At 53.8% G+C, this 20,819-nt stretch overlaps 1 protein-coding gene across 2 annotated transcripts in view; it reads left to right on the forward strand.

Moving 5' to 3' along the window:
- Positions 1 to 20,819, forward strand: part of NTNG2 (netrin G2) — a 66,731-nt gene that overhangs the window by 28,586 nt on the left and 17,326 nt on the right. For both annotated transcript variants that reach the window (XM_074331237.1, XM_074331238.1), the window contains one exon: positions 2,110 to 2,644. In XM_074331237.1, coding sequence (XP_074187338.1) covers positions 2,110 to 2,644 — 535 coding nt within the window. The remainder of the gene's footprint in view (positions 1 to 2,109; positions 2,645 to 20,819) is intronic.

Below are 20,819 nucleotides of genomic sequence, written 5' to 3' on the forward strand. Positions count from 1 at the left end.
CGTCCTGCTGTGTTGCATGTGAGGACACGAGTGTTTCAGGACACCCCTGAGGTTGTCCAGAACAGGAGCAAGCTCATCCCCCAAAACACTGCCCATTCTCAAGGAGGCCTGGGTCAGTCCTGCTCTGCACTGGGCCTCAGTTTCCCCATCTGCTCATTGAGGGGTTGGACTCAATAGTGCACCCCTTCCACCCCGGGGTTTGCAGGTCCCATGAATCAGCATGGCTGGCCAGGGCGGGTGGACAGTGGCAGCACGGGGGGCACCAAGCACAGAGCTATTTTGGTCAAGGAGGTCTTTGTGGAACCTGCCTCAGTAAACCCCAGGGCTAGCATGCCCACCGAGGAACCCTGGGTGGCCTGAGAACTCATCCTTCTCTAAAGGGGATCAAAAGTGATAGCCTGAGGCCACTGCAGTGATGGGGGTGCCAGCTCTGCCCTCCAGGAAGCAGCGCCCCACTCCCCCATGGCAGCTGAATGGCTCACTAGAGTGAGAGGCTCTAACACAGATCCAAGCCGTTTGTCACAGAGCAAACGAGAAAACTGAAATATTCATCAAAAAGGGCTGCAAGTGGTCTGGCCGCTGTGTGATTCTTAGTGACAGTTGTTTTGGCTTTTTTAAATTAATACATTTTATTTGTTAGAGCAGATTTAGGTTTACAGAAAAGTATAGAAGACAGTATAGAAAGTTCCTAACACCCGGTATCTTGTACGCAGCTTCCCCTCCCGTGAACATCTCGGGTTAGTTGGGACATTTGTTACAGTTGAGGACCCAACACTGATACATTATTAACTAAAGCCCACAGTTGACATTCGGGTTCACTGCTGGAGCTGTGCATTCTGTGGGTTTGGACAAATGCATAATGTCACGTGTCCACCACGACAGTGTCATACAGAATCGCTTTCGTGCCCTAAAACTCCCGTGCCCCACCTATGTGTCCCTCTGATCCTGGTCAACCACTATGTTAGTGGCATTTTTCTGACCTCCCCAGGTGAGTTCACACAGTAGACCAGACACGGGGAATGGCTTTGAGCTGCCATGGAAGGGAGCCACAGCTGGTACCTGCTGGGCCCAGGAGTGGGCTGCCAGCCTTCCGGAGGCAGGGTGGGAGGAGAGTAAGCGAGTAGGGGCCGTGCCCTACCTTTCTCAGCCAGTGTCCGCCTCTGGGCCTGCCGGGCACGTGCCAAGGACCTGGAAATGACTTGCCACAAAGATGCACCCCCTTGAGAGGAACCCATAAATACTCAGCATCCTTTCTGTGTGCCCAGGATGTGCATGTATTAGACACATGCTGCGTCAGAGACAGCCGTGACTGCCATATTCTGACCCACAGGCCAGGGTATGGCTCCTAGCCCTTCCTGGCAGGGGCCTTGGGCAAGAGGCACCACCTTCCCGAGGCCAGGTTTCTTCCTCCGGGGCACGAAGATAATACTCCCATTCTGAGTTTGGAGGTGAGACATTAAACAGGAGAGGAACGGGATGGCCCTGTACATGAGATAGTGTGTCTGGCACTGAACTGCAGTTCAACAAATGTTTGCAATGAGTTTGACTTTTCTCACTGCCGCCCCTGTTGCAGCTACCAATTGTAGTTTAAAGGGTCAGGAAGGCGTCTCATGTAGGATGTGTTGAAAGCGTCAAGAATGTGGGTAGGAGTTTTTGAGGCAGAGAGTGGAATGCCATTGCAAAGGCTCAGAGGTCCAGACAAGTGGGGCTTGGAGGACAGGGGCGCTTAGTGGGCTGAGCCTCAGGCCGTGGGGGCCAGTGGCTCCAGGTGGAAGGAGGTCAGGGGTCAATGTGTTAAAGAGTCAGAACTTTATCCTCTATGCAATGGGGAGCCATGGGGGACCTCGGAGCAGGTGACTACACCCACCCTTCTAGATTGTCTGTACTGAGAGTAGGAATAAGTGTGCGTTTTCTTGGGCAGCCCATAGAGTTGCATGCCTTTAAGAGCTTTGGGGAAATGGGTACAGATTACCCACCCAGGAGATGCTCCCTGGTGCCTGGACGTGGGAAGAAACACAGGCTCTGTGACCTCGGGCAGAGGCCTGGGCACGCGCGGGGGGCCCCGCTGAGCAGCCAGCGCCCACCCTCGCCTCTCCTCTCCCCCTGCAGGAGAACCCCTACCTGTGCAGCAACGAGTGTGACGCCTCCAACCCAGACCTGGCGCACCCGCCGCGGCTCATGCTCGACGAGGAGGAGGAGGGGCTGGCCACGTACTGGCAGAGCGTCACGTGGAGCCGCTACCCGAGCCCGCTGGAAGCCAACATCACCCTCTCGTGGAACAAGAGTGTGGAGCTGACGGACGACGTGGTGGTGACCTTCGAATACGGCCGGCCCACGGTCATGGTCCTCGAGAAGTCCCTGGACAACGGGCGCACGTGGCAGCCCTACCAGTTCTACGCGGAGGACTGCGTGGAGGCCTTCGGCATGCCCGCGCGCCGCGCCCGCGACCTGGCGGCGTCCGGCGCCCACCGCGTGCTGTGCACCGAGGAGTACTCGCGCTGGGCGGGCTCCAAGAAGGAGAAGCACGTGCGCTTCGAGGTGCGGGACCGCTTCGCCATCTTCGCGGGCCCCGACATGCGCAACATGGACAACCTGTACACGCGGATGGAGAGCGCCAAGGGCCTGGTTTCTGGAATGTTACTTGGTACCCAGGATGTTACCTAGTATCCAGGATGTTACCTGATACCTGGACTCTTACCTGGTACTCAGGATGTCACTTGGTTTCTGGGACATTACCTGATACCTGGGATGTTACCTGCTTCCTGGGATGTTACCTGGTGTTACGTCAAAGGAACTGCCTGTGATGGGCAGGGCTACACAGACAACATGCCTGGGTTTTTCCATGGAGGGATGTGAATGGTGGATGGTAAAGGTCCTATGTCGAGCCCAGGCCACTTCTGATGATGGGGTTGGGAGGTCTGGAGAGGATGAATGGAGCTGGGCAGTGTGGGCACGGCTTGGGCTAAAGCTGGGGCCTCAGAAGGTGCTCCGTAACTGTCCACTGACGCAACGAGTGGGTGCTTGTGTCTTGGAGTCCTCAAGACCACCCTCAGGCTCCATGATTTGCTAGAAGGACTCACAGAACCAAGCAAAGCTATTACACCAGCGATTACACTTTAAGATAATGAAAAGATACAGATTAAAATCAGCAACAGAAAAAGGTGCACATGCAGGCCCCAGGAGACACCAGTGCGAGCTCCCAGTTTCCTCTCCTGGTGCCGTCGTGCCGTCAGCACTTGGTTCTCCCAGCAACGATGTGTGACAACGTGTGTGGAGCAGTGCCAGCCAGGGAAGCTTGCCCAAGCCTGGCATCCAGGGTTTTTATTGGGAATTGATCATGTAGGCATGGCTGACTGGCCCCGCAGTTAACCTTCGTCTCCAGTCCCTTGACCCAGAGGTCAAGCTGATACTATGTGGCCCAAGGCCCCAGGTAAACAAAGACACTCTTACCAGGGAAAAGGAGCCAGTCAAGGGCCAAACTTTTCTTTACAAAATACAGAGTGTGGGCAACCCAGACTTGAGGGGTTCATCCTTTATTCACAGCTTTGGAGAGAATGTGTTTGGAGGACACATGGGGGGGAGGTACAGACCTCCGTCGGAGGTAAAAGCAGCCTTTGATTGCCAGGAACTGTTTACATTGTGCATGATTAAGTGGTGCCGGATAACGTGCTGGTGTGTCCGGGCCAGGACTTTATCTCAGAACCAACTTGGTCTGCACTCAGGAGAGAGGCATGGAGGCCCCATCTCTGGGTACCAAGGGGCAGCAGTGTGGAATGCAGAACCCCATGCCAGACCTGCTAAATCATGAACTCCAGGAGTGGGCCCAGCAATCTGGGTTTTTCACAAGCCCCCGGGGGTTCTGGTGCACCCTCGAGTCTGAGAACTGCTGGTGTGTATGGACCCTTGAGCCAGAAGGCCTGGGTTGGATCCCTGGGTCTGCCATTCACTGGCTGTGAGACGCTGGAGAAGGGCCACTCTGTGCCTCAGTTTCCCCGTAGAATGGGGATAACAAGCATGCTTCTCTCATTGAGTCGTGGTGAGAGTTAAATGAGTTAAAGTTGATGGAACTTTCGGAACCATTATGTGCCTCACACATAATGCATGCTAAAAAATTTTTTATTTTGTTTGTTGAATAAAATCAACAGTGATCAAAATAATGGTGTCAGAGAGCTGGGGCAGGCAGAGGAAGGCCTAAATTGAGACCCAGTGGTACTGGGACAGATCAGGGCAGAAGCATGGCTCAGGCCAGTGCGGGCAGGGCTGCCCCAGAACCCAGCTGGGACAATATACCTGGCATCATTCCACGGCAGGCTCTGAAGGCTGCCCAAGTGTGTAATCACTGATAAGTGGAACAGGCAATTTGCCACGTGGTGTGTATAGTATAATCCCGTTTTTGTAAAACGTACAATATGCCTGTACGCATCATTTCTGTCTCCTGAGTAGACAATGGAAAGCTGTCCGGCAGGCACAGGAAGACCTCACGGATCCGGGGAAAGGCTGGAAGCGACCGCTGTGGTTCCACCTGCCGAGTGGGGCTGGGCAGGGGCTGTGTGGGGCTTGTGTTTCAGCTTGTGTTTGCACTTTATTTTGCTTTGACTGTGTGTGGATTCCAGGTGGGCCAAGGGAAGGTGCGGTCAGGTTCAAGGCCGGCAGGTGGGCGTGAGGCAGCTGCACAGGCAGGGGCCTGTGGTTCTGACACCCTGACCTCTAACATCTCTGCCCCCCCCCCCCCCCGAGCTGGATATTTTACATCAGAAATGTTCTGGAAACCTGCTGTGGATACCGGGGGTCACGGATCAAGCTCTGTGTCCATTTCTCGGGTCCGTGTCCAGCTTTGGGTCTCTGCTCATCTCGGTGACCTCTGCCTGCCCTCGGGATGCAATGATCTGCTTTGTTTAAGACCCTCTTCACCCACAGTCCCCCAGGCTTAGCAGCTTGGAGGTGGGAACCAGATCCCCATGCCTTTTGGGGGTTGTGGCCCCTTTCCTGACCTGCCTTGGGCTGGTACAGGGGTACCCCCCTCTTCAGGAGTCTGGTCAAGGGCCCACCTGCCACTTTATTAGGTGGCTCAGGCAGGGTGCTGATGTCTGGGCAGGTTGCAGGGTCCAGACTAGAGGGTAACAGTCAGGGCCTGTGGTGCCCCCGTAAGCCCTAGGAAGTGAAGGTCGTCTCTCTTGTTGGAGGGACGCTGAGATGCAGAAGTGGGGCTGAGCGTACGCAAGAGAGTCCAGAGGGGCAAGAAAGGGCCTCAGTCCTTCAGCCCCATTCAAATTAAGAGCACCCTGCTCGTGCTGGGTGACCTGGGGGCTGGGCGAGCTGGGTGCCAGCCCTGCCCCTCAGCACCCCTCTCTGTGCCTTGGTTTGTAACATGAGGACATTTATTAAGCATCTGCTACAGGCTCATTTCCTATTGAGCACTGAGCTAAGGGCTTCATGTACATTTTCTTATGTAATCAATAGTCATTCAATTCCCCCATGGTTCCTGAATCCCCAAGACCCCACAAGCTGAGGATATGGCATTGAGCAAGCCGGACCTGATTCCTGCCCCATGGAGCTTTCCCCACGGGGATAGTGTTCCCCTCCACCTCGTGTTTCCAGATGGGGAAGCTGAGGTCAGGGTGTGTAAGGAGGTCACACAGCTAAGCTACACACCAGATCACAAGACCCAACCCACGCATGTCCAAGCTGAAGTCCATCTCTATATGGTACCATGTCACCCGCTTCCCTTTCGAGTCCAAAGGTCTTTGATACTATAGCTGTTCCCAGCCCTGTCACTAATGTCAGCTATTTCCAACTTCAAGGGGGACCCAGCTGGGATGGGGAGGCAGAAGACAGAGGGCAGAGGCACCTGGCTCTAGGGGGGAGGGGGGAGCTGGAGAAGCCCAGAGCTCTGGGTAACGAGGAACTAGTACAAATCAGGGGTGAGTACAAATCAAGGGTTGCATCCTTGCCGCCTTTTTGCCAAGCAGCAGGATGGAGCCCTTGGAGAGAGAGGAGACCTGCTAGGTCCCAGAGGCCCATGGGCCTGGGCGGGCATATCTGACCCGGGCTGGCCGAGCCGGCCACTTCCCCAGATTCTGCTGGGGTCCAGCGCCTCTTCCGAGTGCGTGGCTCCTCCGACCCTGCCTGGGTTTCTCTTTCCTTGACCCCGCCCCCTTCCTTGACTTCTTGTCTTCTTCCCTAAACATCCTGTTCCTATTGGTCACCCGTAACTGGAGATGGACAGAACTTGGGACAAGAATAGAAACCGCAGGAGGGAAGAAGACCTTGGCTTTGTGCACATGTGTGGAGGGCAGGAGGGGGGAATCAGAGAGGAGATGCCTTCTCACTTACTGTATGTGCCCAGCCCTCCTCCTAGTCTCCTCCTCAGCCGTTTGACAGGGAAAACGGGCAAGAAGGGAGCGTGCGATATTATTCTGCCTGTACTGATTCCTCTGTGATCCCCTCTCGAGGTTGGAGAGGGCAGGGCTTCCTCCGTCAGTAATATTAACTGTCATTTACTCAACAATTCTTATGGGCTAAATGGCATTCTAAGTCCTCTTTGTGTGTTTCCTCATTGAGTCCTGCCCTGTGACAATCATTGTCCCCAGTACACAGATGAGGAAACTGAGGCTTAGAGGTTAAGAAAAGGGTGGATGTATCCATTAGGATGGCTATTGTCAGAAAAACAGAAGATAAAAGGTGTTGGCGAGGATGTGGAGAAATTGGAACCCTTGTGCCCTGTAGTGGGAATGTAAAGTGGTACAGCCCCTGTGGAAAGGCGTTTGTTAGCTCCTCAAAAACAAAATACAGCATTACTATATGATCCAGTGATTCCTTTCCTGGGTATGTACCCCAAAGACCTGAACGCAGGGACTTGAGCAAAGGTTTGCACACCCATGTTCCCAGCAGCTTTACTCACTGTAGCCAAAGGCAGAAGCCACCCAAGTGTCCATCAATGGATGACAACTAGACCAAACGTGGTCCATCCACACCACGGAATATTATTCAGCCCTAACAAGGCAGGAAAATCCTGCTATAACATGGATGGACCTTGAAGACATGCGGAGTGAAATAAGGCAGTCACAAAAGGACAGATACTCTGTGATCCCACCAGTATGAAATACCTAAGAGTAATCAAATTCATTCCTTGGCTATAGAGACAGAAAGTATTAGGTTGGTGCAAAAGTGATCGTGATTTAAAAGGTTAAAAATAACGGCAAAAACCGCAATTACTTTTGCACCAACCTTACCAGGGCCTGGGGGGCAGGGAGAATAGAGAGCTGTTGTTTAGTGGGTATGAAAGCTTCTGTTTGGGATCATGTAAAAGCTCTGGACATGGGTAATTATGGTGGGTGTACAATAACGTGAATATACTTAATGTCACTGAACTATACCCTTAAAATGGTAAATAGTAAGACTTATGCTATGTGCATTTTATTACAATTTAAAAAAAAGAAAGAAGAAATAGATGGGTAGATGGTTTCCATGTCAGACTGTCCAGGTGTAAATCCTGGCTCAGGTGTGACCCTGGGCAAGTCACTTAACCTGTCTTTGGCTCCTTTCCTACCGTGTTTCCCTGAAAATAAGACCTAGCCAGACAATCAGCTCTAATGCATCTTTTGGAGCAAAAATTAATATAAGACCCAGTCTTATAGTAAAATAAGACCAGATATTATTTTATATTATATTATACTATACTATATTATATTATGTTATGTTATGTTAAAGTATATTATATTATATTAAAGACCCAGTCTTATAGTAAAGTAAGACTGTGTCTTATATTAATTTTTGCTCCAAAAGACGCATTAGAGCTGATTGTCCAGCTAGGTCTTCTTTTGAGGGAAACACGGTAGCTCCAACAAAATTGAGATGATAACCATGGATTTAAATGAGATAATCCACAAAGAGTGTTGGGAGCTGTGGCTGGGCCTTCGTAAGCATGCAGCAAGCACTAGTGTCACCATTGAGTCAATAAAACACCAGGATCGCAGGGTCCATCCTGGAGGTCCTTCTATCAGCCTTTTAGAATCCTGGGCTCCCCGAGATCTGTGCTAAGTGTTGTGTGTGGTGTGAGTAGTCGGTCGGGGGTGGCGGTGAAGGCAGGGAGGGAAGGGCCAGTTTTCATTCCATTCCTAAAGGGGGCCCATGATCTCAAAACATTTGGGGTCAGTTTTGCGATCTGCTTTTTATTTTTTCAACCCAACATGTATGAGCCGAGCTTGTTGGGGACAGAGTTTTCATTAGGTGCAGCTCACAACCCATTAACCGTCAAGCTTGCTGAACCATTGCTCCCCACCAAAGAGCAGACGTGCTCAATGACAAACAATGCTGTCATCTGCTGAGAAATGGAGGTGGGGAGGGCAGAGCTGTGCTGAGGTGGAGGGGATCTGCTGCCCAGTGTGCCCCAGGGTGCCTCACCCAGGAGGTGTTGCCCTACCCTTCAAGGGAGGGGGCAGGAGGCGGGTCCTGGGTTGGCCAGGTCCCAGATGTGGGGAGCCCTGCTGGTGAGTGGAGATGGTACTAATAGTAGTGCTTTCCCCACGGTGCAGGGGAGAGTCTGTGCCCCCGTTTCTCTTGCTGAGTGAGAAGGATTTCCCTCTGAGAGTTTTCTCACTATTGCATGAATTCATTCAAAAGTATTTTTAGTAATAGGCACTTGTATTAGTTTCCTAGGGCTGCCATAGCAAAGTCCCATAAACTAGGTGGGCTTGAAACAGCCCAAGTTGATTTTCTTACAGTTCTGGAGGCTTGGAGTCTGACCTCACGGCGTGGGCTGGGCTGTGCTCGCTCTGAAGCTTGGAGCGAGTCTCCATTCCATGCCTCTCCCAGCTCCTGGCGGTGCCCGGGGGGCGTGGCATTCCATGGCAGTAGACCATCAGCCATCTCTGCTTCTGGCTTCTCCTGGCGGTCTTCTCTCTGTTCTTCTGTCTCTGTTTGGTCTTTTCTTGAAAAGACAGCGGTCATTGGATTAGGGCCTGTCCTACCAAGGCAGGACCTCATCTTTACTTTTATCTTAGTCACATTTGCAAAGACCTCCTTCCATGCAAAGTCAGTGTTGTGCGGGGAGTCATGCGGGAAACCCTGCTCGTCCCCTCTGACTGGGTACCTTGGCCCCACCCCTAATCGAGCTGAAAGGAGTCGCATGAAGTCCTGGAGGGACACAGGTCACGCTTTCCCAGACTTCTCCTTTAGGCTTCTCGTGAATTGCTGTTCCGGACGCAACTGTTTCCAAAGTTCCAACAACAGTGCATTGGGTTGTCGGTCTATTATTTCCCTATCAACCCCTGCTGCCACGAGATCACGCCACATCTGTGCGTGTGTTACTCTCTGAGGCCCGCGACCTTGCCCCTTTACTTTTGATTTGGGTTTCCAAGTTTCAACTGCGCAGACGTCCTGTCTTAACTTCCTTTGCCTCCGGCTTTCAACATCCCCTAGGGTGGCCATTGCAGTTGTAACTTCATGGATCCGTCGCCTACATAGGGTGTAAGAATAGCAACCAAGGATCCAAAAGCACTCACAGATGCAGTATCCAAAACCAGATCTCTCATGCTGGCAGTAAAAAGCTCGTCATCTGGGCCCTGCATGTTGAGGTTAAAAATAGCATGTCTCATACCCATTTCACGGATTATTTGCATAAGTTCTGTATATGACTGCCATTGACTCACAGTGTCTGGCAGCTCGCCAGCCTGTTCCCATACGGTGCGTACCGCAGCCGTGAGCCACGCCATTAGAGAATGGTTGCCCTGGTTGTTGGCCAACCTATGGCAGTTTTGTAACCTTTGTCGCAGGGACGGATGCACTGTCACGAAGGCTAGCTTTTCCATCTCGCCTGGGGAGCAGAGAATGCTGTCTGCTCCCTCATCCCATAAACGTAATAGCCAAGCCGAGACTGGCTCTCCAGGGCGCTGTCTGTACTGCCTCCCTAGCTCCTGCAACTCAGTGGGAGTGTAAGGGGTGTAGGTTGTGAACTCAGTCACAGCTGGGTTGCCTGCAGCAACGTCCCTGGGGCCCAAATGTTGCTCACGTTTTACCCTTTGCTCCAAGATTGGCTGGGCTTGGGGGTTGGGAGCTACATTGTCTCCACTCGCTTCCTCCGCCTCTGCCTCAGAGTCTTCACTGTGGGGCCCCTCTTCCAACAGGCGGACCCGAGCTTCCAGCGCCTCCAACGGGGACACTTGGTCTGGCACCTGGGCCATTTCATTAAGTGCACTTTCCGTGTTGCGACTCAAGGCCGTGAGGAACATCCAGCCCACACGGCCGGCTGTAGCCTTCGCCTCCTCCGGCAACCGCTCAGCCAGAGCCTGCAGGGCCCTCTCCACACTGGCCAGAGAGCCGTCCATGTGCTCCCACCCCTCCTTGGGGGTCCAACTCCTGAGAACAGTGGCCACCGAACACCATATATTGTGTGGGGGCCACACGTCCTTCTGCCCAGAGTCAGACTCCATTCCTACCTGGCCGGAATCTTGCTCACTGTGCCAGGTGTCTGAGTGGGTGGAGGCCTCAGTGCAAGATGTCCGCAAGCCTCGGACCCTACAGCAGCAGCACATAACTAAAAGGAAGGTGACGCCTTCTATGGCCAGGAGGGAGGTGTACCATCGGGAGGTTCGAGTCTTCCAGGCAGACCGCACCTCCCATTCGTGGCGCAACTATTCTCGGGCCTCCCGAAGCTGGGCTCTCACACGCACAAACCGCTCCACCATGCTTCGGTAGGTTTTGGCCGGCACATACCCTGCACACTGCACCATTTGTCTTGCGGGGCGGCCTGCAGGGTCTCAGCTCCCGCTCCCCACATAAGAACGCAGGATATGGTGAGGCCAAAAAGGAACACCCACTGAGCCATAGGTAGGGGAGTCATACCACTATATTCTCTCCAGTGGCTGGGCGAGACACACGCAGTAGTAGCCACACGATCCACAGTCTGCCATTCACTTCTCTGCCTGCCAACCAACCACCCAATCAACGCAGCCCGGAGTTAGGAGCATGGAGCTCCAACCGCCTGAGCCACCAGCCGGCCCCTTCAATGTATCTTTTCGGGAGACACAATTCAACCCCTACTAAGCACCTACTATGTGCCCGACACAGCTAGGTGCTACCACATCCAAAAGCCTCCTGGGGAGATAGGAACAAACCTATAGGAATAAACAAATGACTAAAAGTATCAGGGAGGAAGCCCACCAAGGGGAACTGGAGGGGGTGCTGGGAGGACCAACCGACACTGGGACCCAGGTGGTCCGGGAAGGTCCTTGGAGGATGCAGCTGTGAAGGTGAAACCTGAAGGGTGAATGGGAGCAGGCGTGTTGCATTCTGGGCAGGGGAACAGCAGGTATAAAGGCCCTGGGATCAACACCCGTGGGTCCCTCTAAGAACTTAACGTGGCTGACCTGGGTGTGGTGTGCAGACAAAGCAGAGTGGTCGGCCCGCGGCCAAGGGCGGGAGCTGACTTTAATCTACGTCCAGGGACAGTCACGGCAGGATTTTAGGCAGGGAAGTGACATGGTCTGATTTCTGATGCTTGGAAATTGGAGTTGGGAGGGTTCTTCCAGGACCAGCAAGGCCTGGACGGGGTTCTGGTGGTGGTCACCTGGGGACGGCCTTAGGCAGGAGGGTTGGCAGAGTGGCTGGTGGGCAGGGAGCAGGCGGCATCCAGGGGACTCCCAGGGTTCTGGCTTGAGACACTGGATGGATGGAGATTTTCCCTGGTCACATGGGGACAACCGTGGGGAAAGAAGTTTCTGGAAGACTTATTTTTTTTACATTTAAAAATGTTATATATTATCCTACAGTAAAATTGACCGTCAGGGGTGTAATTCTGTGAAGTTTAACAAAGTGTAGGTTCATATAACCATTGCTACACAGACACAGAACAGTTTCATCTCCCGTAAAACTCCCTCCCTAACCCCAGCTCCCAGGCGACCACCTCTCTGCTCTCTGTCACTACAGTTTTGTCTTTTTGAAAATGTCCCATAAATGGAGTCGTCGAGCAGATAAGTGTGTAGACTGGCTTCTTTCACTCACTGAGCGCCTCTGAGGTTCGGCATTTTGTTGCCCGTCCAGCGCCGTCCTTTTCATCCCTGAGTGGTGACCCATGTGTGGCTGGTGTGCCCAGGTGTGTGTCCATTCATCAGAGGGAATTTCAGTTGCTTCCAGTTTGGGGCACTTACGAATAGAGCTGCTGTGAACATTTGTGTTAAGGTTTTGGGGTGAAATAAGCTCTCTTTTCTCCTGAGTAAATACCTGGGTGTGGGATGCAGGGGCCACATGAAAGTGTGTTTAACTTTGTAAGAAACTGCAGAACCGTTTTCTAGAGCGGCTGTCCGCTGGAGGAAGAAGGAGTTATTTTGTACCTGTTGTTCTGATGCGCTTGAGGCATTGGGGCATTTGGACATCTAAGTCCAAAGTGCAGGAGAGACTGGGCACCAGGGATTCCTGGGCTTGGAGATGACCCTTAATGCCACGGGAGTGTGGGAGACCCCCTGAGAAGGAGGGGAGATGGAGGCCGCACTGAGCCCTGGATGGAGCCGGAGAAGTGGGATTGTGACTGCAGGACACAGAGGAGCAGCCAGTGAGGGGAGAAAAGCCAGGACAGTGCCCCAAAGCCAAGCGGAAGGAGTATGTCCAGGGGCAGCGGGCACCTGTGTTCCGGGGGAGCGGGCATCTGTGTCCAGGGGCAGCGGGCACCTCTGTCCAGGGGAAGTGGGCCCTGTGTCCGATACTGCTGGGGGGTCCAGACAGAGGAGGGCAAGGCAGGGCCATGCACTTAGCTACGTGGAGTTCAAGGCGACCTCCTCAAGGGCCGATTTGGGAGAGTCAGGGACGAAGGCGGTCTTGGGGTGGATTCCAGGGTGAATGCAAAACAAAATTTTAAAGAATAACGGGTGAGAAAGAGGGGGCATAGATAAGGCTTTTAGGAAGTTTGACTCTAAAAGGGAGCAGGGACACCAGGCATGAGATGGTGGGGCGTGTAGGGGGAGAAGAGGATTCTTCCTGAAAAGGAGGAGGCACCACGGCACCGGAATAATCTGGAAGGACTGAGATGTAGAGAGCAGAAAGTGCTGGACGGAGCCGTCAGGGTGGGATGGAGCGTGTGAGAGGACGGAGGGCGACCTCCCCGATGTGTAAGGAGAACAGAACAGATTTAATCTGTAGGTCAGAAACTCTACTTCTCAGGACTCCCCACCCCCCCCCATCAGTCCTGGCTCCAAGAGGTCTCTCTGTAATGAGTCAGTAGCCCCAAGTCTTGGTGTCAAAAAGAAGCCTGCGTTTGAATTCTGATTCTTTCATTTGCTAGCTTACGGCCCAGAGCAAGTCTCTTCAAGTTCCCCAGCCTCAGTTTCCCCACCTGTAAAATGGGGTCCCATTATGAGGACTGCCTGAGAACTTGCAGGTCAGCTCAAGGCCCGACATACAGTAAGTAGGTGCTCAGGAGATGGGAGCCCTTGTTACTTGTGAGGAGTCGGCATTGAGGCACCTGAACACACACACCATTTCCGGGGGTGTGACTGCCCACGTGGACCACAGGCTTTGCCTCCCACCTCCCTCGGCAGCCTCCCTGAGTCCTCACAGACCAGCTATCCTGACGGTGGGTCCCTCTGACTTGCCTTTGGTTTGCCCCTTCTGCCTGGTACAACCCAGCCTTGCTGTCTGGCAAACCCCTCGTTCCCCAGGGCTTGGCACAGACAGCCCCTCTCAGGGGATCCCGAAGGCTGGACACCTGGGCAGCCATACCACTGTCCCCTTCTGTGGCCTTCAAGGAGAGTAACACTGACAGTTGCGTTGTGATGGTTACGGTAGCCACATACGTACACGTCTGACCCCACCCCCACCTCACCCCAGGCTCTGAGCTCTGAGCCAGCAGGGTCTGGGTCTGGCTTGTTCGCCCTGTAGAGCCAGCACCAGGAACCAGGTGGGCAGGCTGTGTATTTCTTGAATTCGTTCACTCATTCATTCATGAACAAATGAACTTACATGAATGAATGAGTCTTAACTGCTAGTAAGGGGCTAGACTGTAGGAGCTGGGAGGCAGGGAGGAAAAATCAGCCAGGCTTGCTAACACCCACGCCCACTGCTGCCCACGCTTCCACCGTCACACCCAGCAACTCCTCACGTTTTCCCTGGCCCATCACCTGGGCCCATCACCTGGGCCCGTCATCTGGGCCTGTCACCTGGGCCCGTCACCTAGGCCTGGCCCTTCCCTCAAGGGTGTTGGGACCTCCCACAGGGGAAGAAGTGATTCTGCTTAAGTTAGTCAGCCTGGTCACACCTGTCATGTCACACCGGAGCCACATTCCAAGCCCACCAGCCCCCGCACCCCCAATCAGGCTCTCTCCTGTTCACTGGGAAGCCGCCTCTGGCTTTGTAATGGGTAATAGGATTTATCAATAGACTGGAGGAGGTGATGTATGTTAAAGCACTTACTATAAAAGGACTTCGCACAGCAGCCCAAATCTGATTTGGCCAATGAACTCAATTGCCGGCCTGATTACGTGCCGGGAGGAGCCCCAGCCAGCATTTTTCCACATTACCCTGGAAAAGCCAGGTCGCATCAGGCCTCCCAGACCCTGCCCCCTAACAGCTCTGCTCTTAGTGCCCCCATCTCGGGAAAGCAGGCCTTGCTTGCTGGTTCAAGTTCTCCGGCACCCACGTGGAATGCCCATCTCTTCCCTCTAATACCCAGCCCTGCCACCATGCCACTAATTAGCTGGAAGTCCATTTTTATTACGAGGTTCCCCTTACCGTGATCCCCAGCTGTGTTCCTTTGGCCCTTTGTCACCTCTTGATCCAGCCAGGCTTTTCTCCTGACCATTGCTTGGTTCTCTGACTGCTGCCGGTATCTCCACACTGCTGGCTGCTTTAAAATAGTCTGTTTCTAACAACTCTAGCCTCCGAGGTGTCAGAAATATGCATTCTGCTCTCAGCGTGCCTATGCGTAATACTGTACAGACAACGGTGGAAGAAGTGGGGAGACACCAGACAGAGATGACCAATTACCAAGAGCCCCCAGGGTCCTGGACTGTCCCCTGAACCCAGCTGTGCACCCCATGTCTGAGGGTGGGTGTCAGTACCCTGAAGTCCTGGCGGGGAGCCAGCCTGGCCCCCTCCTCCCCGGCACCGGCTCCCTGTTTACCCAGCGCACCCCTCCCTCGCTTCCCTGGTTTTCCCCCACGGAGGGAATGACATCACTCTTTCCGGCAGCCAGGAGTTGACCTACATCCCTCCCGCCCTCCTGTCTGGGAGGCGCTCCAAACACCCTCTCCTCTCACCCTGTGGAGGGAAGGGCCCCGCTCACGATTTTCACGGAGCTCTGGTGCCAGGCCCATGTCCAGATGGCGCTTCCACTGGCAGCTCCCAGGCACTGCCTGCCCCTCCCCGCTGGGCAGGGCACGCTCTGGCCTGGCACTGGCCGATGCCCCTGCCGTCCTGACGATGGCTTCGTGTGTCTGTCGGGCACCCCATCGGGCTTGGCGGGTGCACAGGATGGGGTGAAGTCAGCGTGGCCAGTCACCCCTGATGGGGCAGAGCGAGTATCCCGAGAACTTGGGGTGTCTGGGATGGCCTTCCCCTGGAGGTGAGGCCTGGGCTGCCTCCAAACTGTTGTGGTCTCCTGGGGCTCGCTAGGAACTCATCAATTTGAGAAAAAGGAACAACTGATTGGAGCGCATGGCTGCGGCCATCTGCCAGGTAGGCAGTCAGCAGGGCCAGCTTGCAGTGGGGAGTGGGTGCACCCCATGCCAAGCCTCGTGAGAGGTCAGGGGTTGGGCCAAGGGCCTTGACTCAGCCACGTGGGTGAGCAGGAATGGCAGGTGGGGCTGCCAGATCAAATGCAGAATGCATTTAATTTTGTATCTCAGATAAAGAACACATGATTTTTTTAAGTATAAGTATGTCCCAAATATTTCATGGGATGTACTTATCCTAAAAATAGTATTCGCTGTTTACCTGAAACTCAAACTTAACCAGGCATCCTATATTTTTGTTTGCTCAACCTGGCAACCATAGTGGCAGGAGACTCTTCAGGGAAGTGAACTTAAGTACCAGCGAGTGTGTCCTCCTTGTGGGGTCCCCTGGGGCCTAGAGAACATGTCAGTCGTGTCTGCTTTAGATGTTGCTGGCTGCTGAGAGAGGGGACAAGGGGACATATCCCTTGGGGCTGGGCACCTGGGCGCTGCCCTCTAAGGCCAATCTTTTTCCTAGGAACCCCCACACTCCCACCTTTGTCACTTGCTGGCCATTAACAGTTGTGACAGTGATAATGGCTGGCATGTATGGAAGGCTCGCTATGTGCCAGGCTTTGTGTGAAGCACTCCCCACGTAACAGCTCATCTCAGCCTCCCAATAGCCCTATTTCCCTGTTTTACAGGCCAGGAGACATAGACCCTGAGGCTGGTCAGCAGCCAGCACGCGCTGCCCCAGCCCCGCCTTGACCCTCACTGGCCTTTAACCGAGTATTTGTGCTGTGCAAAAACCTTCTGTGCATCGTCGCACAAACTAAGAGCCCACTGTGTGCCAGGCAGTATGGTACGCACTTACGAACAAGTAAATAACTAAGGTGAAAATCTGGTGTAATTCAACCCTTCCAATTTGCAAATGAAAGGTGTGAGACCCAGAGAAGTGACTTGCTCAAGGTCACCCAGCAAATCAGTAGTAGGACCTGGGCAAGGGTCTGGCTGCTGACTCAGCACCCCCTCACCCTCCCCTTTCTCTCTCTCCTCCCCCCTTTCCTTTCTCTCTCTCTCCCTTCCTCTCTCTTTCTCCCCGCCTCCCCCCTGTAGAGCTACTGCTATTGCCTTCCAAAGAGTTAAAGGAGGGGTGGCGAGCGGTAGGCAGCAGGGCCGGTGGGCTGGCAGGCCTCGCACTGTCCCTCTGTTCATTATTAAATAACGCTTCCTGATGGATGAGCCGAAAAGTGCTGTGTCGCGGGGTCAGGCGGCTCAGGTGATGGTTTTCTGGTGAGATTGATGGTTCTCGAAGGTCAAATTCAGAAAGCAATTCCTTGGGAAAATTGATCCCATGGATGCAGGGGAGAGATTTGAGCTCGAGGTGGAGCCGGGCGTCTGGACCACCCCCCAGGTCTGGACGTGGGCAGAAGCTGGTGTTGGGAGGGAAGGTGGGAAAGGGGGCCTCTTTCTTCTGTGGCTGCATTTCCTTGGCCAAGGCCAGGCCTCAGAATTGGTAAGCAGGGCCGTAGGCAGCGGGCATGGAGAAGGTCGGGCCTCAGTGCCCCGACCCGGTCTTCATTATCAGCGTAAGGTAAGGGGAGTACCTTACGCCAAGAGCGACGCGGGTGGTAGAGTGGCCATGAGGTCCCACTCTAGCACCCGACATCCCTGGGTGAAACCCCACCTCTTCCACCCACAGCCTGGCTGTGAGTTACTGGCACTTGACCTACCAGAATCTTTCATCCTCACCTGTAAAATGGGGAGAGAGGTGCCTTCTGGGTTTTCACAGGGATCTCATTAATTATGCACGTTGCATAGCACCTGCCCAGTAAGTTATTTTATATTCTTGCTCATTTATATTATTTATTCTATCTCCCAAGGGCCTCCTAGAAATATAGACGAGAAATCACAGGCTAGCAGCCTGAAGGAGGGAAGGGGAGAACGGTGTTTGGGGGAACCGTGGGCTGGTTGGACTTTCTGAGCCTATGTCCTTTTGAGAACCTGCCCTGAGGGCTCTCCAGGCCTCTGCCCAGCTGCCTGCTTGAGACGCTTCCTAACGTGGGGTCCAGCAGCTGTGTGGCCTCGGGCAACTTAACATCTCTGTGCCTTGTTTCCTTGTCTGTGCAGTGGAAATGACATATACTCTTCATAAGGCTCTTGTGAAGAATCGATGCATTCATTCAGGGAAAGCTCAGGACCCCCCTACACCCTCCATCTCTAGAAGCTCTAAGTATGAGAAATGAGCAAACCCACGAGAGCCTAACAATTGTCAAGCACTCACACACTCTAAGCAAGTGCTTTGCTGGCCGTGTCTCCCTTGCTCCTTACAAGCCTGTGAGGTAGGTGCCACTGCCATCCCTAATGTGTAGGTTAGGAAACTGAGGCCGAGGGCGGTCCAGCAGTCAGTGGCCGAACACCTCAGGCTGGTGGGACCAGGGGCCAGGGCTCCCATCTCACAGTCACCAGAAAAGGCAAAAGGAGGGGCCACAAGCCCTGAGTAGACGCAGGGGCTTTGTCTCATCTCAGCCCTATGTGTGTGGTAGGTGACCTGGCCTTGAGCCTGACACTTCCTCTAGGTGTTAGCTTTAGGAGGAGCGAGCAGAGCCTGGCAGCATGTTCCAGGCACAGGAAACAGCATGTGCAAAGGTCCGGAGGAAAGCAAGGGCAGAACACATGCTGGACCAAACCGGGAGAGGGAGAGACACACACACACAGAGACATCGAGAGACACAGAGAGAGGGACACAAAGAGACCCAGAATGGTCAGGCCCCGTGCACAAACACCACACACACACTCACACACACACACACTCTCACACGCGCACACACACACACACCACACACAGACATGCACACACTGACGGCATCACCCAAAGCTTCCTTCAAAAGTCAGGAAGACAAAGAAGCACCTCCACTGAGTGAGTTGTTTCTGTGCCAGCCCCCGCCAGGCTTCCCTATCCTGTGGGTCCTCCTGGCAGCCCTGCCTGGCAGGGAAGGTCTCCTTGGTAGAGGAGGTTTCATGCTGTGCTCATGGCTGGGCTCAGCCAGGGAGGCTGGAGAAGCACCTGGGGCTGGTGGGCGGGGCTGGCCAGCAGGGGGCGGGGCAGCCAGGGTTAGGGCGGGGCATCTGGATTTGGGTCAGGAGCAGCCGACCGCGTGACCTTGGGCAGGCATCGCCCCCACCTGTACCACAGGGCCTGTCCAGCTCTGACATCCTGTGACTCCCTACTATCAGCATTACAATATGCTTCTCAGATTCAGCTGGTCTTTTGCGCATTTTTAACAAGCCAAGGTCAACGTTATCACCCAAAGTTGAGAGGCGATCTTTTCTTTATGTAGCTGATATCTAAAAATATCCCGTCCTCAGGCCAGAGGCATGGAGTACATTCCTGGTTCCACACAGCTGGGTGTTCCTCCCTAGCTAGCTCAGTGGGATATTAAATAGGAACTGAGAAGAATAAGAAAAAAATTAAAACCTTTCACAGTCAAATACATTTTGCAAACTGTTGTTAAAGTCAGACAGGTTTCTTTCCTGCAGGATTCGTCAGAGCCGTTAATATGCTAATGTGCGCTGTGACACTGGGTGTAGGGGGAGGCCAGGGTGCAGGGTGTGAGGGCATTAGTAGAGCATCGTCTGTGTCAACCAGTAAGGTTTAAGCAGGACCTTTCTTTGCCAAGGACCATCTCTGGGGTACTGAGAAAAAAGAGTCCCCAGTGCCAACAGGCGCCTGTCCAGCCCCCTCTGTTCCTTTCCCAGAGCAGATCACGTAGTAGGCCCACAGTCTATATGTGGTCGTGGATTGGAACTCTAGAGAAACAGTGAACTGGCTTTCTCAAGTGCCACTAATTTCAGCTCTGTGTCACAGTGAAATCTTCACCGGGCAGCATCCAGGCTGTAGGCGGAAACTGGAGTTAAAATAACGCCGACTTCAGCACCGGCTAACGCGGAGAGCAGGGCCTTTGCTCTGCGTAGAATTCTGTTCCAGAGAATTCAGGAGACATCCTTGGACCAGGGACTTGAGAGCAGGTGGTATGTACATGGAGCAGTGGTTTCCCAAACAGCTCCCCACCCAGGCCTGAAGGACACTCTCCTCCTCAGACAGGAGGTGTGTGTGAGCTGCCCAGCCAGTCGCCTTCCCCACCCAGGCCTGACTTTATTTCTAAAAAGCAGTTTTTATCTGCTTATAAAAGTGATAGCTGCTCACTACAGAGAACGTAGAAAACATGAAGTGACCGAGAAGACCGTACTCGGTCAGCATGGTCTTTCACACTTGTACTAACACTCCCCAGGGCTTGAAGTAGCCTCTGACAACGTCATACTAGCTTTATAATATTCCATCGCACGGATGTACCTGATTTCCGTAGCCATTCTGCACGGTAATCTGAGGGCAGAGAGAAACTCCGGGAAGAACAGCAGGCCTGGCGATTCTGAAGCCAGCAGGCAGTGGGGTAGCTCAGACCCGCAGACCTCCTGGAAATGGGCAGCCAGTGTCTCTGGCTGGGATCCTTGTCCTGGAAAGTCAGCCCCACAGCCCTGCAGGGTGCTGCCATCAGAAGGAGACAGGGCACAAAAGAGGTAGCCAGAGCCAAGGGGAAGGGTCCGCAGGCCTGATGAACCAACGAGGAGGCGACATCATGACTTAAAGGGTCCTTGTATGGCTGAGACCAGGCTAAGGGAGAGGAGGGTTTCAGGACTGGGAGGGGGGAGACTGAAAAGCAAACCTTAGCCCAGTGGAAGGTGGGGGTGAAGGTGGGGGAAATTCAGAGCTAGAGAAGAAATGCTGGGAACAATGAGGGGGAAATGCCACACACACCAGGCGTCACTGGTGGCCGTCGCTGACTCCCCCCTAGTCCAGGCCATTGTCCTCTGTAGTTGGCCAGGGCACAGCTTTCTCACTGCTCTCCCTATCCTGGCTCTTGTCCCCCAGATGAACCATTCTCCATGGGGCAGCCACACTGATATAAAATGTGAGCCAGAGCAGGACGTGTGCCACCTCCATCCTGTGTCAGTCTGTGCTCTTCCGAGACTCAGACCTCACAGGGTGAGCTCTTCTTAGCCCTGGTGTCCTCCCTCATGCTCCCACCTCCTTCCAGAAGGTCCTCCCCTCCTTGCCTGAGTAGCTCTTGATCCTCCTTCAGGTCAGAGCTTAAAGCTGTTCTTCCTGGAAGCTTATCCTGC

This window comes from Rhinolophus sinicus, linkage group LG04 (assembly GCF_036562045.2).
Source record: "Rhinolophus sinicus isolate RSC01 linkage group LG04, ASM3656204v1, whole genome shotgun sequence".
Taxonomy (NCBI): domain Eukaryota; kingdom Metazoa; phylum Chordata; class Mammalia; order Chiroptera; family Rhinolophidae; genus Rhinolophus; species Rhinolophus sinicus.